The following is a 26058-nucleotide window of genomic DNA, read 5'->3' as shown; positions in this document are numbered from 1 at the left end:
GCAAATAGCCAGAAGGAACATACGCAGAAAAGCAACAGTCTTGTAGTTGTCTTGTCCCCAAGGTAAGACGTGAATGGGGAGGAGATATCTTTTGTTTCGCTAATTCAGTTGGGAAAGGCAGACAGGCTTTTGGGTACCCCAGCCCATCAAGCAGCATCAAGGATTCATTGGGAAATGCCAGCAGATGGGTTGTCCGCAAGGCCATGATGCTGCCCTGCTTTGTGGAGATACTGGGGGGAAGGCCTGTGTGTCGGTAGCCCAGGGGGATGAGATGCCATCTCCCATCTGCGCCTTTGAAAACCTCCCTTTGGCTAAGCCACAAAGCGCTTGCTGATGTCCTGTGAAATCCCCGTGTTGGTCAGCAGCCAGAGAGGCAAAGGGCCGTGAAATGAGAAGCTGCTGGTAGGGCACCGGGCCGGCATTTCTGGAAGCCGTCTGGGTTCGGGTATCGGTGAGATACGGCACAGAGTGACGGCACGCAGAGCCGTGAGGATGCGAAGGCTGCGTGACCCATTTGCTGCCAGCCCACGTGCTGCTGGCATTTGAAAGTTGTGCTTTTACCTTTGTATGAAGCACGTGAGACCTCCGTTGACCAGGTGCCCACCCACCCGCCTACCCCAGAGCTTTCAGGAGATGGAAGAAGTGGACTTGCCCAGCATCACACTGGTCATCTATGGGAGAGCAAGGCTTGGACTCCAGGCCTCCTAGATGCCATATCATAGAATAATTTTGGTTGGAAAAGGCCTTTAAGATCATCAAGTCCAACCATTAACCCAACGCGGTCACTAACCCATATCTGCATCTTTTAAACCCCTCTAGGGCTGGTGACTCCACCGTGTCCCTGGGCAGCAGGACCACGTTCAATAGGAAGGCAGCTTTGTTGAGCTGGTTCCTTGGTGGTCATCAGTGGTGGTGCTGATGCGTTGCTGTCGTTCCCCCACCAGCCCTGGTGACTGTGCTGAACGGTGGCAGCGATGGGCTGTGCTCCCTTCCCGTCGTGCCTCGGTTGCTCAGAGCTGGAGAGCGCAGCACAATTTGCATTTCGAGGCAATTAGATGTCAAAGCAAAGTCAAGAAGCTGGCTAGCTGTCAAGCCCATTTAGGACTGTGCCAGGTTACAGCACACAGATGGTTATTAAAGCCTACAGGACAAGACAAAAGGATGGTCAAAACCCTCGCTGGAGAAAGAGGAGTTGCCCCATGGGGCTCTCAACCTGCTTTCTGCTGTGTTTGGGCTAGAACTGGTAAGAATCATTGTTTATGCACTTAATCATGTTTAAATTTAACTCCAAACAAAGTAATCAGGTTTAAAGACTTAATGCAATAATGGGATGGAAGAGCTGAAGTGTGAGTAACCACAGAGGCAGGCTAGTGGGAAGGCAGTAATTGGATCGAAGGCAAAGGGAGCATCATTTTGAGGCAGAAAGCGTTAAGATCTGCATTTTGCACCTTCCTGGGTGTTGGGCGGTGCCAGGACCTCGCGCGGTGTTGGGCCAGTGGTTGCCTGGATGACTACATGGGAGGAGATGTTCGGTGCTCACACACCAGTGACCTGGCACCTGTGTACTCTTGTGCTAACCGTACCCCAAAAAATAGATGTGCTGATCCCCTTGTACACCCTTAGGACCTTTATTCTGTACAGAACACAGATTCTGGCCCATGAGAACATAACCTGAGTCTTTGCTTACATGTTTATCTATGCACTGTGGAGGAAAACTGGGTCTAAGGAGACGAGGGTTTGCCTGATGGGACTTCATCACCATTTGCAGGAACACCCTTTGGATTTTATTAATAAAAAGATGCAGCAGTAGTTTGTGCCATCCCAGCCTAGCCAGATGCAAACCTTTCCCTATCCCTGACCTGAGTGGAAGTGGTTTAAAGCTCCTTGACCTTTTCTAGCAGTTCTTCCCCTGCTGCTTGTTTGTTCTGCATGAACATTTTGTAGCCGTCCCCGGGGAGCTCGTTTTCTTCTGGATGGATATGAACCCTGTGGCACTTCTTGAGCCCAAAGGAGAAGGGAGGTCAATGGAGCGCTGACCTGAAGGTGTTTGCTGTGTAGATGACAGCAGGTCGCTGCTGTGTTGCTTTTCCTTCGTTGTGAGAGATGCCAAATGTCTATCCTGACCGCTCTGCCAGCAAACCCGAGTCCGACCTGTGGGAAATGGGCTGTTTGCTGGGTATTTTCACAATGCACAGGTGGGTTTAAGGAGTTCTGCAAGAAAAATAATGAGGGGATCTTGCCAAGAAAATGTGGACCAAAACTTGAGCGAGTTGTCTTGGTGTGGGTTCAACCTGGAGAAGAGAAGCTCCGGGGAGAACTTATTGCAGCCTTTCCATACTTAAAAAGGGCCAACAAGAAAGCAGGGAGTGGAGAGCTGGATGGATGCAACACCAGCACGCTCCTTTATCACCCACAAAAATGCTGCGTTTGAGCCCATTTCTCCAGGTTCTCCTTCTTCAGCAAGCCCAAAAGCTCCTGAAAAGAGTCCACACTTTTACCAGTGCATTCTCATTGAGCCATTTGGGTTTTTATCTCGTCCAATCCCCTCCACTGCCCCTTCTTTTAATTCCAGACCCCTTACAGAGGCAGCTCCCTCTCCGTATGCCCTGGGATGGTCCCTGGAGCTGGTTATTTGGGGTTTCTTGTGTGCTGCACCTCGGGAAGGGGGATCCAGGGCTCGGAGGCTTAGTCAGAGCGAAGGGAAAATGCCACAAGGAGCAGCAATCTCAGGAGGGATGAGCTGCCCTGGAGATTAGCGGCTAAGCAGCCTTCTCGGGAAACGCAGCATCTGCTTTTATTAACTGCCTTTCTCTCTAATTAAGGCCGTGCAATGAATTTATTGCTTTTTAAAACAATAATAATGCTATTTCCAGTGGCTGCCTGAGGTGTGGAAGATGTTGCTTGATGAGCCAGTTCCTTTTGACCTGCAGATCGCTCTTCCAGAAGCTGACCTGTGTGCTTTCCGAGGCTGATGGTAACGACAGCAGTTGCCTCAATTACCCTGCACTGCCAAACGTTATTACTCTTAATATTTGCTGTGCGCTGCCTTCCTCAACAGCCATACAGCAGACCGGCGGGTAACACCATGTCAATAATTCACCTCTCTGTTCCCCTCCTGGATGCTCCTTCAGGGCTGGGTCAACGCTGGTAGGGGTGGCAGAGAAAAGCAGCTCAGAGTAACATGCGTCTCACTTTCCAGGGCGCCAGGAAGCCAAATTTCTGCAGTTTCCCTTCAGCACAGGCTCGTTTGCTGGGTATCTTTTCCTGGTCGTCCATCTGCAATGTGTCCTGCCCAGTGTCATCCCGAGGGGAGGGACATCTGTTGATCAGACCAGAATGTGCCTGCTTTCTGCAGGCAGCCCCAGTGACGTTAGGAGGTCGACATCTCTGTTCTTACACTCTGTCCTACCTGATTTCCATCCAAGGAGGACCTTTGCCGGCTGGGCTCGACCCCAATCTGCTCATCTCGAGCAGGAGACCACAGTGCAGCTCTGTGGTGCCATTTGGAGACAGAAAAGGGGCTGATAAGAAAGATGGGGACAGGCTTTTCAGCAGGGCCTGTTGTGACAGGACAAGGGGTGGTGGTTTTAAACTAAAGGAGGGAGATTCAGGCTGGACATGAGGAAGAAATTGTTGTCCCTGAGGGTGGTGAGAGCCTGGCCCAGGTTGGCCAGAGAGGTGGTGGCTGAACCATCCCTGGAGACATCCCAGGCCAGGCTGGACGGGGCTCTGAGCAACCTGAGCTGGTGAAGATGTCCCTGCTCATGGCAGGGGGGGCACTGGATGGGCTCTGAAGGTCCCTTCAACCCAAACTATTCTGTGATTTGAGATCTTCCTCCAGATACAGCCCATGCAGCACAGAGCTGCAACCAGGACAATTAGCTCGAGCACCAGGCGTGCTAATGAGGCTGTGGTGTGATGCTAACGGGGCCATGGTGTGATGCTAACAGGGCTGGGGTGTGATGCTGAGCTGTGCTGCTTGGTGCCATGCTCAGCTCTCACCTGTGGATTTCTGACACCACTTGGCCCAAGGATCCCAAGGCACACTGTCCTCCTCATCTGTGATTCTTCTCTCTTGGCACAAGGAGCTCTCAGCAACCTGAACACGTTCCCATCTCCTCTCTCATTTCCGATCTCTCTAATTGGATTCAGCTCCGTTCGTTTCATGTCTCTGCCCCTGCGCTGGCAGCAGCTGCATTTGGAAGCGGGGCAGCCCGGCAGAAGCCGTGCCCAGTGGCAATGTCCCTCTGCAGATGAGGTTCTTAGGGATGTGGTTAAGTGCCAGTGTTGGGTTAATGGTTGGACTCAATGATCTTGAGGGTCTTTTCCAACCAAGATGATTCTATGATTCTATGCAGGGGTTTGCTCCAGTGCTGAGCCCTCTGAGGGCTGGGGAGCAGCAAATGCTGCTTAAACTTCCTTTTTCTACAAATATAGGAAGAGCATGTGCAAGATGGTGTGTTCCCGGCTTCTCCAGAGAGGAAGGCAGGTGTAGCTGGGCGCTTATTCCGCCTGTACATGGCACCTCTAGCAAAGAACCAGTCCATCTGCTCAAGGACGTGTCCATAAGTGCCTTTTGCAGCCAAAACATCTCTTTGCTTCCTCTCGTCAGTCTCATCACAATCCATATAGAGCTGCCCGTACTTCTGTTGCTGGTATGTGTCACTTTGGTGTCTGCATCCATCACATCTGTGCATCTCCTGGGCCCAAAGTGCACTCCTTTAGCACACGCCTGTGGGGCTGGAAGGGAGCCCAGCCCTGTGTTGTGCCCTCGGTACCTGGGAGCTGTGCCCAGGCTGTGGGAGGATCTGCGCAGTGCTGGTGGATCACAGAATGTCCTGAGTTGGAGGGACCCACAAGGATCATGGAGTCCAACTCCTGTCCCTGCACAGGACACCCCACAGGTCACACCGTGTGTCTGAGGACGTTGTCCAGTCTCTTCTTGAATGGTCTTGGGGCTGTGACACCTCCCTGGGGAGCCTGTTCAGTGTCCAGCACCTCTGGGTGAAGAACCTTTTCCTCATGTCCGACTGACCCTCCCTGGCACATCTTCTGCCATTCCCTGGGGTGCTATCAATAGGACGAGAGGAAACGGCCTCAAGTTGCACCAGGGGAGGTTGAAATTGGATATTAGGAACAATTTCTTCCCCAAAGGGCTGTGGGGCATTGGAACAGGCTGCCCAGGGCAGTGCTGGAGTCACCATCCCTGGAGGGCTGGACAGACGGACATGAGGTTCTCAGGACATGGGGCAGTGACAGCGGGGTTATGGTTGGACTCCATGATCTTGAGGGTCTTTTCCAACCAGAATGATTCTATGATAAGAAGAGATCAGCACCTGCCCCCCTTCCTTGTGAGGGAGCTGCAGACCGCGATGGGATCTCCCCTCGGTCTCCTCCATGCTGAACAATACTTGGCCTTTTTTAAACAGCATCTCACCCTCACCTTGTTTGCCCCCCCATGTACCCGTGGGTGGGCAGCAGACCCTGGCTTAGCTCGTGCTTTTCTCAGCATCCCTGTAACAGAGCTGGCAGTTCTCTGTGTGATTTCAAAGAGACGTGCGTTAGTTTTGCCAAAGAAAAGCTAAGATGATTTGTTGTTGAGTGTTAATGTAGCAAAACGGGAGTTAATTGGACAATGTCAAAGAGCTGTTCCTAATATCTTGGGGCTCATATTTCTTCTCCCTAAAAGTCAAAGCAAGGGCTGTATCCTGTATCAAAGGCAGGACAGAACATCTTCAACACATCCTCACAGCAAAGAGCAGCCCAGGACATCACATACCTCTTGTATGTGTTTAGTCCAAATTGCCGCACATGAACCGATCCACATCAAATGTCCATGTACAAAGCTGGGTTTTGGCTACAAGGAATCATCTGAAATCTGCCCTGTTCTGGGGCTAAGCTAAACCAAGGCTGATCCCACAGCAGTGCTTGAGGTATAGGTCACTGAAGCTCCATTGGTATCTAAGAACTTCATCTGGTGTCCTCAGGTTTTTGGAAGGAAGCCAGTGATGTGTTGGATAACAATCTGTTGGACCTGCTGGAGCGGGGCCAGAGGAGCCACAGGAATGATGCGAGGCTGGAACAGCTCTGCTGGGAGGACAGGCTGAGAGAGTTGGGGTGTTCAGCTGGAGAAGAGAAGCTCCGGGGAGACCTTAGTGTGAACCTTCTGTGCTTAAAAGAGGCCCATAAGAAAGGTGGTGACAGACTTTTGAGCAGGGCCTGTTGTGATAGGACAATGGGTGATGGTTTTAAACTAAAGGAGGGAGATTCAGGCTGGACATGAGGAAGGATTTGTTGTCCCTGAGGGTGGTGAGAGCCTGGCCCAGGTTGGCCAGAGAGGTGGTGGCTGAACCATCCCTGGAGACATCCCAGGCCAGGCTGGACGGGGCTCTGAGCAACCTGAGCTGGTGAAGATGTCCCTGCTCATGGCAGGGGGGCACTGGGGGAGCTGGGAACGTCCTTTCCAATGCAAACCATTCAGTTATTCTATGATCTCACAGGCCACTTGGCACCCGCCCTGGAGAGTTTTGTGCGCCTGATTGTTTGCCTGTTGAAAAAGTGGGATTACAGTGCACAGATACTGGAAGCTGCGGGTTCAGGTCGTCCTCCTTGTACGGGCTTCTCCCAAAGCCCGCTGAGAAATCACTGCAGGCCGCAGAGCACCAGCTGTCCTGGCCACCGACGACCTGCAAACGGGGACACAGGAGGTTCAATTGAGCACACGGATTCACAGCAGGAGCAAAATGCTGTTTCAGAGTGGAAGAAGCGGTGTGTGACCTGTCCCCGCAGGCACACACAGCCCTGTGTCCCAGCCAGGCTGTCCTGCCTGCTGCTCCTCGCAGGGCTCTGGAGGCCAGAATAATTCTTCTGCAATATATCATAACAATTGCATGCATTAAAATGCATGCAAAGAAAATAACTGAGGTTTTTACCCCGAGTCTCTTGCCTCCAGCAGTGTCCCCAGTGCTGGCTAATGTGGGGCTTGGTCACCAAGTTGCAGCAGGTCATTTTACAACCATCAGAAATCTCCTTTCATCAGCAAAAATTAGAAATGTCCTTTCAGAGAGGACTCCTGACACCTGGGGCTGGTCGGGGCACAGACCCCTGTCCCCACCACAGCGAGGGGCTCCGGACAGCAAACTGAGCTTAGGAAAGTCACCACGCTAATACGGACAGACTGATGGACACAACCCCTGCTGCTGTGGATTATAATTGAGACTGGGCTTAATAAAACGCGCAAGAAACTCGGCGTGAACCCAGCATTTCCCGCAGCAAGGCTGGGAGGAGGCAGAGCAGCCAGGGAATCCCGGAGCCGCACCGGAGGCAATGAAGGGGTTTTAGCAAGGTCACGCGCTTGAAAAGAATATATCCTTGTTTTATGTCCAGGCTGGAGTCTCTGAATCAGTTCTGCCTGCTGAGGAAATACACTGCCCCAGTGTGTGAGTGAACAAAGCCGGCGGCCGGGGCCATCTGTGCGCCCAAGTGACAGCACGTCGGTGCTGGGGGGTTCAGCTCCTGGCTCGTTATCGCAGTCACCATCTCACAGGGAGCACGGGGAGATGATGTGGTAGGACACGGATCCCAAGGAAGCAAATAATCCCACAAATAGGGGGCTTGGGCACAGCCCCAGGTTTAGCCGTGTACCGAAGGGGTGGGTTAGGCCAGCGCAAGGATCTTGGTGACATCCGTGTTTGTGTGGGACAGGGAGCTGACACTGGTCCCACCTGAGCTCTTGGGGTTTATCCTTCACAGGGACATCCCAAACGCTGCTCCTGGTGACACTGCCTTCCCCAGAAACCACCCAGAACCCTGCGGCAGCTCCTTATTGCCAGGAGCACAGGAGTGCAACATTCACCTGGATACACAGCGACTTGGGGCAGGTGGGGATAATTAAAAACAACCTGGCCCGAGCTGATAGGACCCCCAGTATGGACACTGCCTGGATTGGCAGTGATTTCCGCTCCATGCTGCAGCACCCAGCACGGCTTTGCTGTTCTGTTATCAATGCGATCAAAAAATAAGGGGATTTAACTAAATCCTACCAGCTGGCGGGCAGCAGCCCAGGCTTGGGGCTTGGCATGGGGAAAAACAGCCTCAAGTTGCACCAGAGGAGGTTGAGGTTGGATGTGGGGAACAATTTCTTCCCCAAAGGGCTGTGGGGCATTGGAACAGGCTGCCCAGGGCAGTGCTGGAGTCACCATCCCTGGAGGGTTGGACAGACGGACATGAGGTTCTCAGGGACATGGGCAGTGCCAGGCGTGGGTTATGGTTGGACTTGATCTTGAGGGTCTTTTCCAACCAAAATGATTCTAGAGCAGACTCAGGAAGGAGCCTGGTGTCCCATGATGACCATCCCTTGTGTCCCATGGGGACCATCCCTGGTGTCCCATGAGGACCATCCCTGGTATCCCATGGGGACAGTCACCTGCAGGACCCCAGTCTGGTCTCCCCACACCCTGGGCTGGAGGCTCCTGTCCTGAGGAGCAGGTTCAGGCCAAGCTGCAGCTCCTGGTTTCTCTTCTTAGGCAGCATTGAATCCAAAAGTCAAGCTCTCGTGACTGGAGCCAAAAGCCAATTAGCAGCGGTTTAGCTTCATCAGCTTCCTGACTGGATGCAAGTTTTAATTAAACATCCTATTTTAATTAGTCGGGCATCACGTACAGTAAGCTCGCCTCAGGATTCAAAGGCTGTAGGTCCTATGCTTTAATTAAATGAAAGAAGTACCTGACTTCAACTCCAGCATCTGTGACATCTCCTCACCCTTTTGAGGCTGCAAGCAGAACAGCTGGAAACAGCATCTTTTCTTGCTGTGGTTGGTCTCTTCTCCCACATAGCAAGTGATAGGATGGAAAAGGCCTCAAGTTGCGCCAGGAGAGGTTGAAATTGGATATTAGGAACAATTTGTTCCCCAAGGGGCTGTGGGGCATTGGAACAGGCTGCCCAGGGCAGTGCTGGAGTCACCATCCCTGGAGGGCTGGACAGACGGACATGAGGTTCTCAGGGACATGGGGCAGTGCCAGGGGTGGATTATGGTTGGACTCGATAATCTTGAGGGTCTTTTCTGACTAAAATTATCCCATGATTCTTTTACCTCCATATGGAAGCTCCAGCATAGGAACTGGCTGTGAGATGTTTGAAAGGAGAGAAGGAACAGGAGCTGGTTGCAACACTTGAGATGTCAGAGCAGGTGCTGGGCTCCAATATGATGCTAAGAGCTCTTTGGGGGTGAGTTTTCTGTCCGGGGGTGGCATGTGGGGCTGGTGAGGAGGTGCATTCATCTGAAATCCTGGGTGCAAATGGCCTTTGGCGCAGGTGTGGTCTGCAGCAGCCCAGCGGAGGTGGCTTTCACACCGCGCACACTTAGAACCCTGCAATCATTTAGGCTGGAAAAGACCTTTAAGATCATTGTGCCTTCTGAAATAACAGGCTGAGCCTCCTCCTTGCCTCAAGGGAAACCCAGGGGAGCCCAATTGCTGGCTGCTGGGTTATATGGAAGGAGAACCACACCGGCTCCATCTGAGAGATGAGACAGAGTTTAAAATGGTGGTTTTTCTCCATTTCTTGGAGCCTGCTCAGCCCCACTGAGCCACCAGCCTTCTGCGCTCACCCCTGCGCCGGGAACCCGAGACAGAGACCCCTTTGTCAGCCCTGCCTGGGAAGGAGGGTTACAGAGCTATTAGCAGCACAAAGAGGGGAAGGATTCTCTCCTAAGTGCTCTGGGGACAGAGATTTAAATGCTTAGCTCCCATTAATGCTAATGTGCATTACAGAGGTCTCTTCTTTAGTGCCTTGAAACAAGAGCATTGAAAAAGAGGCCAGCTTTCCGCAAAGAACAAATTCACTTGACTTTAAGACGGCGCTAAATGGGATTTCTTTTCCCTTCATTTCACACTCATTAATTCCCCTGCGTGTGCGAGCTCATGGTGAGACTGCTCCGGTCCAGCCCGTGCGAGCTGCGCGCTGATGGACACTTTGTCCCCATCCACCGTCCCCTGCTCCGTGGGGGGACAGTGGTCCCCGAAGCGGGGTTCGCAGCCCTGAGAACCCCAAAGATTTTGTTTCACGTGTAGATGCAAAGTGCAGCGTTCCAGCTTTTCACAGGGAGGGGAAATCCCTCCAGCGTGTGTCAGAAATATTAACAGCATCGTTTCCTGCGGTGCGGTACGGCACCCGCAGGAGACAAAGCTCAAGGTCCTTATGACCGGGGACTCATCCTGAGTCTCCATCTCCTGCTCCCTCCACGTAGATCACACATTTGTGGGAAACCTGTGACTCTGCCGTCCGTGTCCGCTGATTAAATCCTCCTCCCAAGCGACAGACTGCATTAAAGCTTGGGTTTGCTCCCAGGGTCGTGGAAGGTACCTGTAGAATTTACGGACACAATCAGTTATTTAATTTCTCTCCACAGCCTCTGACTTATTAACATAATAAGAGAAACCAGAAGGACTGTGTTTTTCTGGGGTGTGCAGTGATGAATCATGTTGTCACCGTGCCTGCAGCGCTGCCCTTAATGAATACATCCAGGCGTGCCCGCGCACATTCCCATAGGCGCTCCGGTGTCGTATAGCATTAATTAACCTCAGTTAATGGACTAACCGTGATGGCTTGCGGCTCTGAGTCCCCAGAGGGGTGACTTGCCATAAGCAGCAGGGATGCAGCGGAAGATTCGGGCAGGTTTGTGTTTCAAAGGGACATGTCCAGGAATGTGTCTCGGCTCCAGGAGAGTCTCGGTGTGATGGGGACCCTTCCTGGAGGTTGATATGAAGCTTATAGTGATGAAAAATCAAACCTTAGAGCTCCCGTGTCCAGTGAGGAACCTGTGGCCACCCGTACATAGGAACTGGCATCACCAGCTTTGCGCAGGGCGTGCTGGTTCTTACTGCACATCGCACCCCAGTCTCCGTGCTGGGGACAAGGGATGGGGCAGGGTGTCCCTGCGCACTTCATCAGCCTTACGTGTATGGAAAAAATAGTTTCTTGGTCAGTTCATGCCCCTTGTCTGCAGGAGCCAGTGGCAGTGAGAACATAGAATCACAGAACAGTTTGGGTTGAAGGGCCCTTCCCAGCTCCCCCAGTGCCCCCCCTGCCATGAGCAGGGACATCTTCACCAGCTCAGGGTGCTCAGAGCCCCGTCCAGCCTGGCCTGGGATGTCTCCAGGGATGGTTCAGCCACCACCTCTCTGGCCAACCTGGGCCAGGCTCTCACCACCCTCAGGGACAACAATTTCTTCCTCATGTCCAGCCTGAATCTCCCTCTTTTAGTTTAAAACCACTACCCCTTGTCCTATCACAACAGGCCCTGCGCAAAAGTCTCTTTTTGGCCCCTTTTAAGTACAGAAAAGCCACACTAAGGTCTCCCTGGAGCTTCTCTTCCCCAGCTGAACACCCCAGCTCTCTCAGCCCGTCCCCATAGCAGAGCTGTTCCAGCCTCGGATCATCCCAAGGGCTGGGCTGAGGAGGGGGATGCAGGACCAGGGAGGGAGGATGCTCAGAAGGCGCTGGACCATGTTTTCATGGACGGGCTCAAAGCTGGAAGCCGCTGTGCTGTGAGACTGAGGGTGTCTGGGGTGAAGCAGCAGCACATGGACCGTGCACACGGGTGTCACTGAGCTCTCATTAAATTTTAAGAGCGCGTTTAAAACGCTTCCCTATTAGGAAAGCCTCAAAGAGTTATGTTGATATTAAGATGCCCTTTCTGAAATGTATGTTGATAGAAAAAAAAAAAGCCAAAGACTTTATTAAAGGAAAAAAAAACCCACCATGCTGCAATTTTAATGAGGAGCTTGTAAACATAACAAACTCCCGCTGACTTTCTCTGCTTATCGAAGCCCAGGGCCCTGCAGCGCTCGGTTCTCAGCAAACCAAACCACCTTGATGGGATTAAATCATCTTCTTAAGCTTAGGGGAGCTGGAGCCATGTGTGGGTTTTGGAGGGCGGGTGTGGGGCAGGGTGACGGAGGCTTTTTCAGGGGTGCAGTGGGGAGGACGAGGCAAAACTGGTGGTTTTGGGGCTGCCAGCGCCGCAGGGAGCAGCTCAGGCTCCCACCTCATCTCTGTTCCTTTGCTCGGGGATGGGGAGGCCCTGCTGAGCTGATTTAGTAATCCCATTTTTATTAGAGATGCATTCACTGATTAGCTCCACATCCTAATGACTCGAGCACAATAAATCACAAAGGAAATGCAGAAATCGCTAGGGTTATATTAACGTCCCCTGGGGAAGCAGCAGTAAGGTCATTTTCCGGGCTGTTAAATGGTCGCCATCCATTTGCTGTCTTGTCATTCCGATAGCGGGGTTTGGTTTGGTTTTGTTCTCTTGATTTCGGCCCCAGCACCATCTCAGCAGGTGACCTCGTATCCCTCCTGCACCATCACCCCCTGCTCCCATCTCATCTCCTCGCTGTCCCATTCACACCAACGCAGCACGATGGGGAAGGTGCCAGCGTCCTGACCACAGCGGGGACGGTCACATTAGGCTTTTGGAGATTTGGGGACATCAGCCATCTTCTGGGACCCCTTCTGTGTGTGCCACAAAGCAAGATCACACCCCAAAACCTTGCGTGGTACACGGAGGCATTTTGCAGCCCACCAAAGCGGCAAAATCTCTCCGAGAGGTTGGTTGTTGTGGGTGATTTGCCCAGTTCTTGGGGTAATAACTCCTTCTGAAATCATGGCAAAGGGGGAAGGAGATTCCTAAGCTAATGTTCCAAAGGGCCATGAACATGAAAAATCACAAGTCATTATCATTATCATTATTATTGCTTTGTTATGCCACTCAGCTCAGCATGAGCCAGAGGAACGGGCCATCAGTATTTTGCATGGTGGTGGAGGACCCTGCTCTACCTTTGCTTTCAGGAGAGATTGGGAGATTTTCAGTCTGATTCGGGTGACCTGACCTGTTTCTTTTTGCTGATCGTCTTCAGCAGACGTGCATCAGATCCAACGGGATTTTTGGTGTCTGGCTCCCCAGAGAGCAGAGATCTAGGGGACAAAGTGACTTTGAGAACCAGGAGGGATGTGGCTTGTCTCTCATCACCCAGGGAAGCCTGTGGAGGAGGTGGACAGTGAATATCTGCTCCCCAAACCCAGGGTTACCAGGGTAGTGACCGTCCCTGTGCTGGGCACTGGGGAGGCCAAACCTCAAGTCCTGGGGTCAGTTTTGGGCCCCTCACACCAAGAAAGGCCTTGAGGTGCTGGAGCGAGTGGAGAGAAGGGAACGGAGCTGGTGAGGGGCTGGAGCACAAGTGTGATGGAGCGGCTGAGGGACCTGGGGGGTTCAGCTGGAGAACAGGAGCTGAGGGGAGACCTTCTGATCTCTGAACTGCCTGAAAGGAGCTTGGAGCCAGGGGGGGTCGGGCTCTGCTCCCCAGGAACAAGCGCCAGGAGCAGAGGAAACGGCCTCAAGTTGCGCCAGGGGAGGTTGAGGTTGTATCTGGGGAACAATTTCTTCCCCAAGGGGCTGTGGGGCATTGGAACAGGCTGCCCAGGGCAGTGCTGGAGTCACCATCCCTGGAGGGTTGGACAGATGGAGATGAGGTTCTCAGGGACATGGGGCAGTGCTGGGGTGGGTTATGGTTGGACTTGATGATCTTGAGGGTCTTTACCAACCAAAATGATTCTTTGGTGGTTAACACTCTTTTTCTCTCCTTCCTCTCGGGGCAGCAGGACCAGGACACCTCGGCGGGTGGCTGAAGGCCGCACACCCCGGGAAGGCAGCGCCGGGCTGCAGTCCCTCCCCAGCCCAAACCACACACTCCAGCTCCTCCAGCACAGGGATGAGCCCAAGACATGGCAATGACCCTGCTCTTTTCTTCTCTCTGCAGAGCCAGCTTTCCCAGGCCCTGAACGGGTTGTCAGACAGAGCCAAGGAAGCGAAAGAGTTCCTGGTCCAGCTCCGCAACATGGTGCAGCAAATCCAGGTACTGTGTCTCCTGGCCCAGGAGCAGCCCCTTCCCCAGGGGATGAGCTGCTCTCTGCAATCCTCTGCCCTGGCTTGGCTTGGTGGGTGCTCTCCCAAAGGGGCCCGCAATCAACACCCCCCTGCAACCCTCCCAAAAACTGCTGCTCCCAAAGCTGCCTGTGTCATGGAGCAGAGACCCCAGCCCTTCCCTTCTCTGCTGTAGGCAGATCCAAGGATGCGACAGGATGGACCAAACCTGTTGCTCACCTGCCACAGCCACATTTGCCGTGAGCCAAAGGCATATATACACCCCATGTGCTGATGGTATGGATTTGTGTGTCGCAGTGGTGCGGCTGCATGTATAAAAATGATCCATGTGGTAGCATTTAAGAAAAAAATCAGGTTTCCCAACTGGAGATGTGTCCCGGGCTGTAATGCTCCTTTCTGACCCGCAGGAGAACAGCGTGGAGTTTGAAGCCTGCCTGGTGGCCCAGTGTGACGCCCTCATCGATGCCCTCAACAGAAGGAAAGCCCAGTTGCTGTCCCGGGTCAACAAGGAGCACGAGCACAAGCTGAAGGTGAGTCCCTACCCAGGGAACTTTCTGCAGGGTTGGAACCAGATGGGGATGAGGACCATGGTGCTGTTTGTTGGGGTGAAGTGCTGTGGGAGGAGCAGGGAGGTTGCTGGAAAGCTGCTCTTCTTGCTTTTCACATTGGTTGAATTCCATTTTGCTGCAGATGCCCAGCCCGCCCCGAGCATGATGGGCCCTGAGCAAAGTGCTGCTTCCTCCAGGTGGTGTTTCCCGCTGAATTACTCCATTACTGGGCTAATTACTGGTCATTAGGTCAGCAGAGCCACCCACAGAGCACCCACAGGCTGGAAAAGAACCTTGTTCATGTTCCGTCTTACTTCTGAGCCACTAGCCTGATCCCGCAGGATGCTGAGTGCTTGGAACTTCTGCTGGCTTCAGCTGAAGCCCTGGGGCACTTGGTGCCGTGAAACACCAGTTTTGTCATTGGTCAGGAGTAAGAATTATTCCTTTTTCTGTTCTGTGCTTGGTGAGCACCTCATGGCTTCAGGCTGCACCAAGCGGTGAATTGTTGGCATTGGGGGAGCTGAGCTACATCTCTCAAGATGGACGTTGAGGTCAGCTCTGAAATCGGGCTTGTGGCGTTCCTGCAGTCACTATGCTGTGCCTTTTCAGCTCGTTTGGGGCTAAGAAGGGAAGCAAAGGGCCAGATCCCACCTGGGGGCAGTGGAGCAAGTGGAGCAGTGTCTGGTGGACAAGGTAGTTGGGCTCTGGCCATCACCGATACCGCACAGCTGAGGCATTTCACACTGACATCATTTCATGCTTCCAGGATCCTTATTCCAAGGGCATTTCAGTGTTCGGGCTACAAACATCTGTGTCTCTTCTCTGGCTCCACTTGCATCCTGCCTTGCTCTTTCTTTGGGCTCCCAGGGGGATTCCCGGACCTACCTCAAATGAGGGAGGAGGCCACCGGTCTCTGGTCCACCTGCAGATGATGGACACCACAGCGTTTCCATTGGGAAACAGAACCATAGAATCATTTTGGTTGGAAGAGACCCTCAAGATTATCGAGTCCAGCTGTTAACCTCACACTAATGGGCTTGTGCAAGTGTCCAGGACGTGCCGCTGTCGGCATCGCACGGGGTTGTTATCACATCGCACGGGGTTGTTATCACAGCAGCTCCGCTTCTCCCAGCTCCATCCAGAGCCTCTTTCCCAGTAACAAGAAGCAAGTCACCATGGAAACATCCACCTGGAAAAGCTCTGCTCGAGGGACGTGCGCTTGTGGGATTCAGCACAAACCATCAGGATCTGTCCTGCGGATTTTTCCATCTGGGTTTTTCCACCTGGGTTTGCAGCACCGCTCCCCATGACACGTCCCTCTGTCCCCAGGTGACCATGTCCCGGCCACCCGGGTGCGGAGGCTCCGTGTCCTCCAAGTGACATCCCCGGCAGGACTTGGGCTCCGGGGTTCAAGTGAGGCTGAGTGCCTTGAAAACCGCTAATCTAGCCAAGAATTAAAATGTAGAGGAAGGTGAAGAAGATATTTAAGTCGAGCACAGATGTTACTGCCTTCTAGGAGCTGGATTAAAATGTAAATTATAGTTAATGTCATCTTGCAGGGAAGAAAAGCTCTTGAAATAAATTTCCTATTTTAAGGTAGTGGTGAGGTGCTGTGAGTGCACAGCAAAAGTCCTTTTTATAGGTTGTAATTAGCAGCCAGGTTCTGGCTGTTGCCTCCATTGCACTTAAAGGGAAAAATAAAAAAGACATTTAATAAAAACGCCCACAAATAAAACGGGTGGAGCTGCCCAAATCCCCTCGCCAGCTGAGCCATTACCCCCTTCCCAGAAGATGCCGGTGCTTAGTGAGGTGTGTTACCCGCGTGGCTTCAGGAGAGGTTTATAAAATATCTACTTCCATGCAAAATTCATGGCAACCTGGTTTTCCGGGCGATCTGGTGAATCCTGCGAGTCCTTTGAGTCTTCCTGAGGCTGCCCCTCAAATGTGGAAATCCCTGGTGCATGAGGACAACCGCAGGATGCTTAAGGCCATATGGAAAACTTATAGGCTTCACTGGCCCCACTGGGTTTAGACCGTGCCTTTGAAGGCATGGGGGATGTTTACATCTTATTTTTAAAACCTTTTATTTCCCTAATCAAAGCAATTAATGGAGTCTGACTGTTCCTGCCTGCATCCCGCTTCTCTGGTATGGGGCGCAGAAGCTGTAAAGCCACCAAGTCCCACAAGATCCCAACCAAAGATCCCTCTTCTTTCCTTGAAAAGGGTTTGTTGGTGGCGAAGGGAAACGAGGATTTCTGCTGTCGGCTCGCCTGCTGTGTAGATGCTGCAATTAAACCGCTGTTTCATGCTCTAGTTCTCCGGATGAATAGGGGCTCGGTCCCCGAAGGGGATGGCAGAGTCACAGAAGGGCAGGATCGCTGCTTTGGCTGCGGTTTCTGAGCACCTACAGCTGCTGCCCTGGGCTGCCCGGGCTCAGGCTTTGAGTATCTCCAAGGCTGGAGACTCCACAGCCTTTCTGCTCCGCTCTTTGACCACCTTTATGGCAAAAAAAAACCCCAGCTTTTACTTATGATAAATGGAATTTCTTGTATCTCAGTTTGTGCCCTCATGCATAACAATTTACGTAGGCTCGGTGGCACCCTGCAGCAAGCACTTCCACTCCAGACCAGAGGTTTATTAGCGGGATAATCCGCCAGGAAGCTCGGTAATTAATAAGCCTGGAGCTGCCTGGCGCTGGCCTCACCTCACCCGCAGCGGGAGCGCACAGGACACAGGGACAAAGCCGGGGCTGCTGTCTCTGGGTCTGGGTCCCTCATTCCCAACAGGGCCAGGAGCCTCGCGGGGCCCACGCTGGCACCGGGGCAGTGGTGGCAGGTCCCCCTGCCCCACCTGGGACCTGTCCCTTGACTACGAGGGTGACAGGGAAACACATGTCCAGGGCTGTCCTGGGACACCGTGCCTGTCTTCACTGAGGTTGTTCAGCCTGGGGGAGAGAAGCTCCAGGGAGACCTTATTGTGGCCTTACTGTACTTAAAAGAGGCCCATAAGAAAGATGGGGACAGACTTTTGAGCGGGGCCTGTTTTGATAGGACAAGGGGTGATGGTTTTAAACTAAAGGAGAGAGATTCAGAAAGAAATTGTTGTCCCTGAGGGTGGTGAGAGCCTGGCCCAGGTTGGCCAGAGAGGTGGTGGCTGAACCATCCCTGGAGACATCCCAGGCCAGGCTGGACGGGGCTCTGAGCAACCTGAGCTGGTGAAGATGTCCCTGCTCATGGCAGGGGGGCACTGGATGGGTTTTGAAGGTCCCTTCAACCCAAACTGTTGTATGATTCACCGAACAAATGCTGTTTCTCGGAGGCGTGTGTTCCGGCTGCTGGGAGCAGATGGCAATTCTGCTGGTAATACTTCGAAAGCATCTACTCAGGCAGGGAGAAGCTCACAAATTCATTATCCTGGGCAAACCAGACAGAGATTTAAGCTGCAAAGAAGATAAGAAGATTGTTATACCAATCCCATCTTTACTGTCTTCTTGGAGGCATGTGCATTTCCCTGGAGAGGGGTCTCACACGACAGAAGGACACCGCATTTTTGGGCATTCGGGGTGTGATCCCCACTCACCCCTCTGCAGCCCAGCAGGCCGGGAATGCAAAACCTCACTCTGGCTCAGTCAGGATTTGCTCAAGCAGCGAGCTTAGGCTGGGCTCATCTCGTGCTCAGTGGTAACACCGCAATCTGCAGCCAAGGGACCCAACATCACATGGCAAACAAGCCTTGCAAGAGCAGAACAACCCCCCGGCACCTTCTCTCTGGGCAGAAGGGATCAGATTGATGCCGGGGCTGCTTTGTGTTGCATGGCAGGGGCTGCAGGTTGCTGCAAGGGTTTGTACCCGCTCTGCACCTTCTGGATCCCACCCCAAAAGACTGACCATCCCCACGGAGAAAGGAAACCCAGGGGCTTGCCCATGCTTTCAGAAAACATTGGTGTAGGAGTCATAGAATGTCTCCAGTTGGAAAGAACCCATAGGGGTCATCGAGCCCAACTCCCTGCTCCTCACAGGACTGCCTGGCACTAAACCATAGGACTAAGAGCATCGTCAGGCTTGGGGCTGTGACCGACCACCCTCTGAGCTAAGAACCTTTTCCCCGTGTCCAATCTGCACTTGAATTAACGTCTCTATAAATGGTTGTGTGATTATAGCGCCTAACTAATATAACTAACCTGGGACAAAATCAAACACTGCTACTTCCTTGAATTCCAGAGCAATCAAGAATGATCCATCACAGACTTAGTCATGGCAATAACTGTTCTGAATTAGCGCTGCACACTATGAATGCCAGAAATCAGTATTTTTACCTGTTTTTTTAATGGACCAGGTACACTTTAAATATTACAAAGATAAGAACCCAAATAGAAGCGCTATCATGCATTCTAAGACGAGTGACAAGTGAGCAGAAAGCTGTGAATCTGTCACACGTCGCTGCCATCTGACCCGCTGAGCACAACCGGATCTGCAGGACTCGCCGTTCCCTCTGCTCCCTCCCAGCACAACCATTCCAGGGCACTCAGGTGTTAGAAACCAGCACCAAATTAACTCTTTTCCCTCCGATGACAGCGTTTGAGGCCAAAACCGGTGTTTGCCCATCGCGCTGGCTCAGAGCGATCCAGCATCTCTGCAAGCCTGGCTCCTGAGGAACAATAAGGGAGCTTCTTCTTCTGCCTTTTCTGCCCTGTACATGGGGTGTGGTGGCTGCAGCTCCCTGCCACAGGCTGGGAAAATAGGGCTTGGATTGTTAAAGCAATCACAGTTGGCTCTGCAAACAGCAAGTCCCTAAAAGATTAAAAAGGAGCCAGCTAGGAGGGTGTTTCATATATTATAGCATTTCTCAGAAGCAGGTATGTTGTCCCCGAGTTGCAGGACTGGTGAGTCTTTTCTTCCTGTTGGCTGATTAAATGATAATTAAGCAATGCACAATGTGATTGATTGCCCTGCAGGAGTCATCACCTCCCGTGAAACCCCGGGTTGTTCCGTACAGGAGGCTGACACGTGCTTCATTTTGCCTCCCCAGCGCTCAGACGAGGTGGGATGCTCATGGGAGGAGCTGCTTCTCAGCCTAGGGCAGTCGTTCAAGCTTCCAGAACTGTTAATCACCACGTCTTGGAGCTTTTTCCATCACGCTGCAGCTGCAGGTGATGATGGGAAGCTCGTCTTTACTGCCTGTAACATCCTGAATAGCCGCGATCCCTAGAGCTGCGTAGCTTTGTTCAGCCTCTACACAGCTTTAAAGCTCTTCCAGGAAAAATAAATATTATCTATCATGGGCACGTTCCTCTAAAGCGTAAAATATCTCTTCCTGAGCTGTTCTGCCAATATTCATCAGCCGCCAGGTCCTGGGCACGTGGTAGGGATCCCTGCCATGAGGTGCACAGGGTTTATCTCCTCTCAGCGGCACACCTGAGCTCTTCCCTTGGCTCCCAACAGAGAAAATGAGGCAATTCCCTACCGTGGTCCATCTCAGCCGATGGGCAGATGAGCATCTCAAACAGATCGTTAGGCAGAGCAGAAGCTGAGAGAGGTGACGTGTTCATTCCTCATGGAATCCCAGGCTCCCTCCTCACCCGGAGCCGTTGGGTGCAGCTGCCCCAGAGCCAACCCCACAGCCAAGGAGTGATGGGGCAGCCCCATGGATGCTGTGGGGCTGTACATTTGCTTTGCATGGAGCTCCGAAGCTGTCTTAACTAAAGACAGAGCATGGAACTGCCCTGCTGCTTTGAATAATTATGTGGATTAATAATTTTGAGCTAAACAAACCTCATTCTTCCCCAAGTTTTCAAGGATCCGGCATTCTGTCTCATGGCCAGTTCTGCCATTTTCTCTTCCCTTGAGTCTCTGTCTCCCTTTGTGTCACTCTGTCTCTGTGCCCACATGTCACCAGAGCCTGTTTGCTCCCATCTCCCAAAACACAGCAGCTCCAAGCGACGCCGCTCTCCTTGTCCTGTTGCAGGTGGTGCGAGACCAGATTTCTCACTGCACGGTCAAGCTGCGCCAGACCACGGGCCTGATGGAGTATTGCCTGGAGGTGATCAAGGAGAACGACCCCAGCGGCTTTCTGCAGGTTGGTTACACCCAGGGGGATGTCCCACAGCTTTTCCAGCCATAAAACCAAGGGCCAAGCTCTCATTACCTCCAGGTTCACAGCAGGACAGCAGAAGCAGGCCAAGGACGTTGCTTGCTCTGAGCACAGGGTGGCAGCAGGCAGTGCTGTGTGTCTGGAGCAGTGATCGTAACGCGCTGTCTCATGGTTCTCCAGCACAAGATGGGCAAACAGCACTTGAGAACAGCATCCCACTGTTCATGCATGGACGGGTCCCTTTGGTAGCGAAATCTGCCTTTAAAATAGTCCCCAGAGCTCCCAGGGTCCCTGTGCCAGTCTGAGCCTGAAGCAAGGGGCGATGGTGGAAACCCCTCACAATAGGACAAGGGGTGATGGTTTTAAACTAAAGGAGGGAGATTCAGGCTGGACATGAGGAAGAAATTGTTGCCCTGAGGGTAGTCAGAGCCTGGCCCAGGTTGGCCAGAGAGGTGGTGGCTGAACCATCCCTGGAGACATCCCAGGCCAGGCTGGACGGGGCTCTGAGCAACCTGAGCTGGTGAAGATGTCCCTGCTCATGGCAGGGGGGGCACTGGATGGCCTTTGAAGGTCCTTTCTGGCCCAAACTATTCTATGAAACCACATGTGATGTCCCAGCTTTTGGCAGTCAGGGCCAGAAGAGGGAGCTCCAGGGGGGGAACAGGGCGGGGACAAAGCCCAGCCCAGGTGTCCCTCGGGTGCTGAGGCTGCTCCTTGTCACCAGATCTCGGACGCTCTCATCAGGAGAGTGCACCTGACTGAGGACCAGTGGGGAAAGGGGACGCTCACACCTCGGATGACCACGGACTTCGACCTGAACCTTGACAACGCTCCTCTGCTACAGTCCATCCACCAGCTCGACTTCGTGCAGATGAAAGGTAAGAATATTTCCAGTGCCTTTCAAAAGCCCCTCTCTGCTCATGCTGATCCAACTCATCGCAGGGAAGGGGCAGCAGAGCAGTTTTGCGTCTTCTCCCAACAAAACTGAGCACCCTAGAACCAGAGTTATGCCAGTTCCTGTGTATTTTGCACCCCTGGGCCAGCCATTTGCCTCCCTGTCTTGCATCGCTGGGCTGCTGTGTGCCAGATCAAGGTGCTGGGAGCTTGGTTTTGTTTTAGAAAGTGCTCTGCAGTGCCTGGAGAGCCAGGCTGGTCCCTGCTCAGCTGGTGGAGGTTGAGACCATGGTCTCAGGAGCATCACAAGGTGCTTCCCAAACCTCTGCTCACACACGTTTGGTGCTGGGCAGCATCTGGCCGGGGACAGCTTGCGAGCTGCCCTCCAAATACAAAGGCACAAAGAGCCACGCCACTTAGCTCAGGCTCTTTCCTCTCTCTCCTTTCCTCCCTGTTGTTTTAGACCTTTATTTCAGTTTTAATTTCCTCATTGTTCTCCGTTCCCTCTGTGCTCCCTCTCCCGCACCGCAGCGAGCCACTGCATTCACATTGCTTTGCAGGAAGCAAAAGAGCCGCTGCAACCTGTGGGCAACTTGCGAGTTGGCAAGTCCCGGGAAGCCGAGAGGAGATGCAGATGGGCTGGGAGGCAGGGAAGCTCAGGGCACGCGCTGGGGGAAGAGCGGCTGGAGAGCTGCCCAGTGGAAAAGGACCTGAGGGTGTTGGTGACAGCGGCTGAACGTGAGCCAGCATGTGCCCAGGTGGCCAAGAAGGCCACCAGCATCCTGGCTGGTACCAGCACTGCTGTGGCCAGCAGGACCAGGGTAGTGACCGTCCCTGTGCTGGGCACTGGGGAGGCCAAACCGCGAATCCTGGGGTCAATTCTGGGCCCCTCACACCAAGAAAGGTCTTGAGGTGCTGGAGCGAGTTGAGAGAGGGAACGGAGCTGGTGAGGGGCTGGAGCACAAGTGTGATGGAGCGGCTGAGGGACCTGGGGGGTTCAGCTGGAGAACAGGAGCTGAGGGGAGACCTTCTGATCTCTGAGCTGCCTGAAAGGAGCTTGGAGCCAGGGGGGGTCGGGCTCTGCTCCCCAGGAACAAGCGCCAGGAGCAGAGGAAACGGCCTCAAGTTGCGCCAGGGGAGGTTGAGGTTGGATGTGGGGAACAATTTCTTCCCCAAAGGGCTGTGGGGCATTGGAACGGGCTGCCCAGGGCAGTGCTGGAGTCACCATCCATGGAGGGTTGGACAGACGGACATGAGGTTCTCAGGGACATGGGGCAGTGCCAGGGGTGGGGTAATGGTTGGACTCAATGTTGAGGGTCTCTTCCAACCAAAATGATTCTATGATTCTAACATAGGAAAAGCAGAGAAGCTCTGTGGAAATCTCTCCCCGCTCCTCCTCCATGCTGCCAGCAGCCAGGGTTCCACTAACTTGTGTTTAGTTTCCTCCCCAGTGCCGGCTCCCCCGATCCTGCAGCTGGAGGAGTGTTGCACCCACAACAACAGTGCCACCTTGTCCTGGAAGCAGCCGCCCTTGTCCACGGTGCAGGTGGAAGGCTACATCCTGGAGCTCGACGACGGCAACGGCGGCCAGTTCAGGGTAGGTGCTCGGAGCACAAAGCCGGTCCCAGCAGCAAGCTGTGGCTCCTGGCTCTGGTATTGCCCCGCCGTGAAGTGACCAAAATGTTCCCCAGACTTCTTGCAAGTCCTCTCCTTCCCTGGGAACACAAGACTCGCTGCTGTGTTGCTCGGAGAAGCTGACAGTGCCAACAAGCTGCCGGCTTTTCTGCAGGGCAGGGTTATTTGAGGGAAAGGAAATAACCTTCCGAGTGACCAATATGACTTGCAAATGCAAAAAAAAACATATTTGAAGCTCCGTCTTTTTAGGTTGCTAAATATTTCATGCAATGTATGCTAATTGCCATGAAAGACTCATGGCTTGCCAGCTGCCAGCAAGCAGAGGTGTTTGAGGCCTGAGGGCTTTTAAATTGCTGTAATTACACAATTAAAATATGATTTTTTTTCTCTAATCCAACATGCTAATAATTATCCTGGCGTGTTCACATCCACCGAGAGCGGGCGCAGGGACCAGCCCATCACATTTTCTGAATTTATTCACGAGAAACTCAGGCAGGCAGGAGCCAGAGCGGAGTTGAGGCAGGAGACAGGTGATGTGGGGGGATCTGGAGCGAGAAGGGAGCAGGAGGTTGGGTGTGGGGACACCAGGACGCAGCACAGCCACCCTGGCAAGGTGAGGGCAATTCCCCAGCACACCAGACTTCTCTTGTCCCACCAGTGGTCGAAGGGGCTTGGATGTGCATAGTGCTCCTGCTGTTATAGGACCATGTTAATGTCACATCACTGATCTCACCCAGTTCATTAGGACAACTACCTTGCTCTCCTCAACCCCAAACACTGACCAGTCACTCTTCCCAGGTCTGCTGTGGCTTGTGACACAGCTCAGGGGCTCGGGAGGGCTGGAAGCCATCATCACCTCTGCTCTGCAGTGCAGGGGAGCATCTGGGTACGTGAGACATGAGGAAGCAATTGTTGGCCCTGAGGGTGGTGAGAGCCTGGCCCAGGTTGGCCAGAGAGGTGGTGGCTGAACCATCCCTGGAGACATCCCAGGCCAGGCTGGACGGGGCTCTGAGCAACCTGAGCTGGTGAAGATGTCCCTGCTCATGGCAGGGGGGGCACTGGATGCGCTTTGAAGGTCCCTTCCAACACAAACTATTCTGTGGTTCTATGACCCCTATAAGCTCTGGGGACATGCACCCACCTGCAAAGAAGGCGGCCAGACTCCAGCGTTGGCTCTGGAAGCAGCAGCACCCGGCAGCTCGGGCAGCACAGCCTGCCTGTGCAGAGCCTCCATCAAGGGCAGCAAGCAGGGCTTTCTGTGGGATCTGCTCATTACAAGTCAACGATCTGTGAGTTGAGTGTCTCAGTAGCCCATAGGCCCGTTCACCACCATCCCTGCTTGCCCAGCTTCTCTGAGCGGGGCTATGGCAGCAGAAGTGTGACATGCCCGTGAGTCAGTGCCCAGTCGATGTGATCACCTTGTCTTCTTTCTGGGAACACTGTGATCCTGCCACCAACAGCAAGCAAAATTGTTTTCTGCAAGGATGTTTCTGTCCCGGGCTCAGTCTGTGTAGATTCGTTTCCTTTGGGATTCAGTGGGAGTTCAGCTGGGATTGATGTCTTACAACTTACTTGATGTCTTATGACTTATTGGAGGGAATCCAGAAGAGGGACACAAAGATGCTGAGGGGTCTGGAGCATCTTTGTGATGAGGAGACACTGAGAGAGCTGGGGCTGTTCAGCTGGAGAAGAGAAGCTGAGAGGGATCTGATCAATGGGATCAATATCTCAGGGTGGGTGTCAGAGGATGGACCAGACTCTGTTCAGTGGTGCCCAACGCCAGGGTGAGGGGCAACGGGCACAGACTGAAACACAGGAGGGTCCATGTGAACATGAGGAGAAACTTGTTTGCTGGGAGGTGCCAGAGCCTGGCCCAGGCTGCCCAGAGCGGGTGTGGAGTCTCCTTCTCTGAGACATTCAAACCCCCTGGACCCACCTGTGTGATCTGCTCTGTGACCCTGCGTGAGCAGGGGGGGTGGGCTGGGGGATCTACAGAGGTCCCTTCAACCCAACCACTCTGTGATCCTGTGTCTTGATCCAATGTGAACAGCATCTCCTTCCCTTACAGAAACTGGTTTTATGGTGTCAAGGAACAACTCATAGGACCATTTTACCCTGTTGTAGCCATATCCAGTGCCCATAAATCTGCCTTGGGTAGCAGAGCACAGCCAAACCCCACGTGTCACAACCAGGAGCTCTTCTCCCACCCCTGGCACTCCATGTTCAGGGCACTAACGCTGTGCTTGCTTTGCAGGAGGTGTACGTGGGCAAGGAGACCATGTGCACGGTGGACGGGCTTCACTTCAACAGCACGTACAGCGCCCGCGTCAAAGCCTTCAACAAATCGGGGGTCAGCCCGTACAGCAAGACCCTGGTCCTCCAGACATCTGAGGGTAAGGCGTCGTGACAGCCCCGGCCCCGCTCGGACACGGCTCACACGCACGCGTGGGGCTCCTCCAGCACAGCCCAGCTTAGCATCGCCATCAGGGAACCGCTCCGCTGGTCCTCCGCTGTTGTACCAAAAACGGGGTCCACCCGGTGTGCAATAAGCCAAATTTTAGCAGACGGAGATGAGATATGGCTTATTACAGAGTTGCGCAAGGCTGGATGCTGGAATAAAGCCAGCAGGCCGGAGAGAAAACTAGCAGCCATTATATACAAAATCTTATAACTACATTCACACCGTCAGGGCCATCCTGGAGAGCCAATTGGTTATACATTTACGTATTGGTTTCATAATCATTTTAGCATAAAATGAGCAACGTTCAGCTAAAGGACACTATCCAACAGTCTCGAGTTACATGTTAAAGAAAGACTCAGCTAATGGTGCAGACTTCAAAATTCTAAAGCTGCAAGGTCAGTAATCTCTGTAGTTTCTGATTAAGTGTTTTGCAAGTCACTCTTATCTTTGTTAGAGGAGCAGACTGACCTAAAACTGAGAGGAAT

The 26058-nt window shown here is 53.1% G+C and overlaps 1 protein-coding gene across 2 annotated transcripts in view; it reads left to right on the top strand.

The window, feature by feature from the left end:
* TRIM9 (tripartite motif containing 9) overlaps positions 1-26058 on the top strand; it is a gene marked incomplete at both ends in the record, with an annotated part of 63530 nt that overhangs the window by 23958 nt on the left and 13514 nt on the right. For both annotated transcript variants that reach the window (XM_082058468.1, XM_082058467.1), the window contains 6 exons: positions 13821-13916; positions 14353-14475; positions 20458-20568; positions 21308-21461; positions 22917-23074; positions 25367-25505. In XM_082058468.1, coding sequence (XP_081914594.1) covers positions 13821-13916; positions 14353-14475; positions 20458-20568; positions 21308-21461; positions 22917-23074; positions 25367-25505 — 781 coding nt within the window. The remainder of the gene's footprint in view (positions 1-13820; positions 13917-14352; positions 14476-20457; positions 20569-21307; positions 21462-22916; positions 23075-25366; positions 25506-26058) is intronic.

The sequence above is a fragment of the Streptopelia decaocto genome (assembly GCF_964273445.1).
Source record: "Streptopelia decaocto genome assembly, chromosome: 7".
Classification (NCBI taxonomy): Eukaryota; Metazoa; Chordata; class Aves; order Columbiformes; family Columbidae; genus Streptopelia; species Streptopelia decaocto.
Note: the sequence above shows the minus strand (reverse complement) of the source record. Positions and strands in the feature narration are given on the sequence as shown.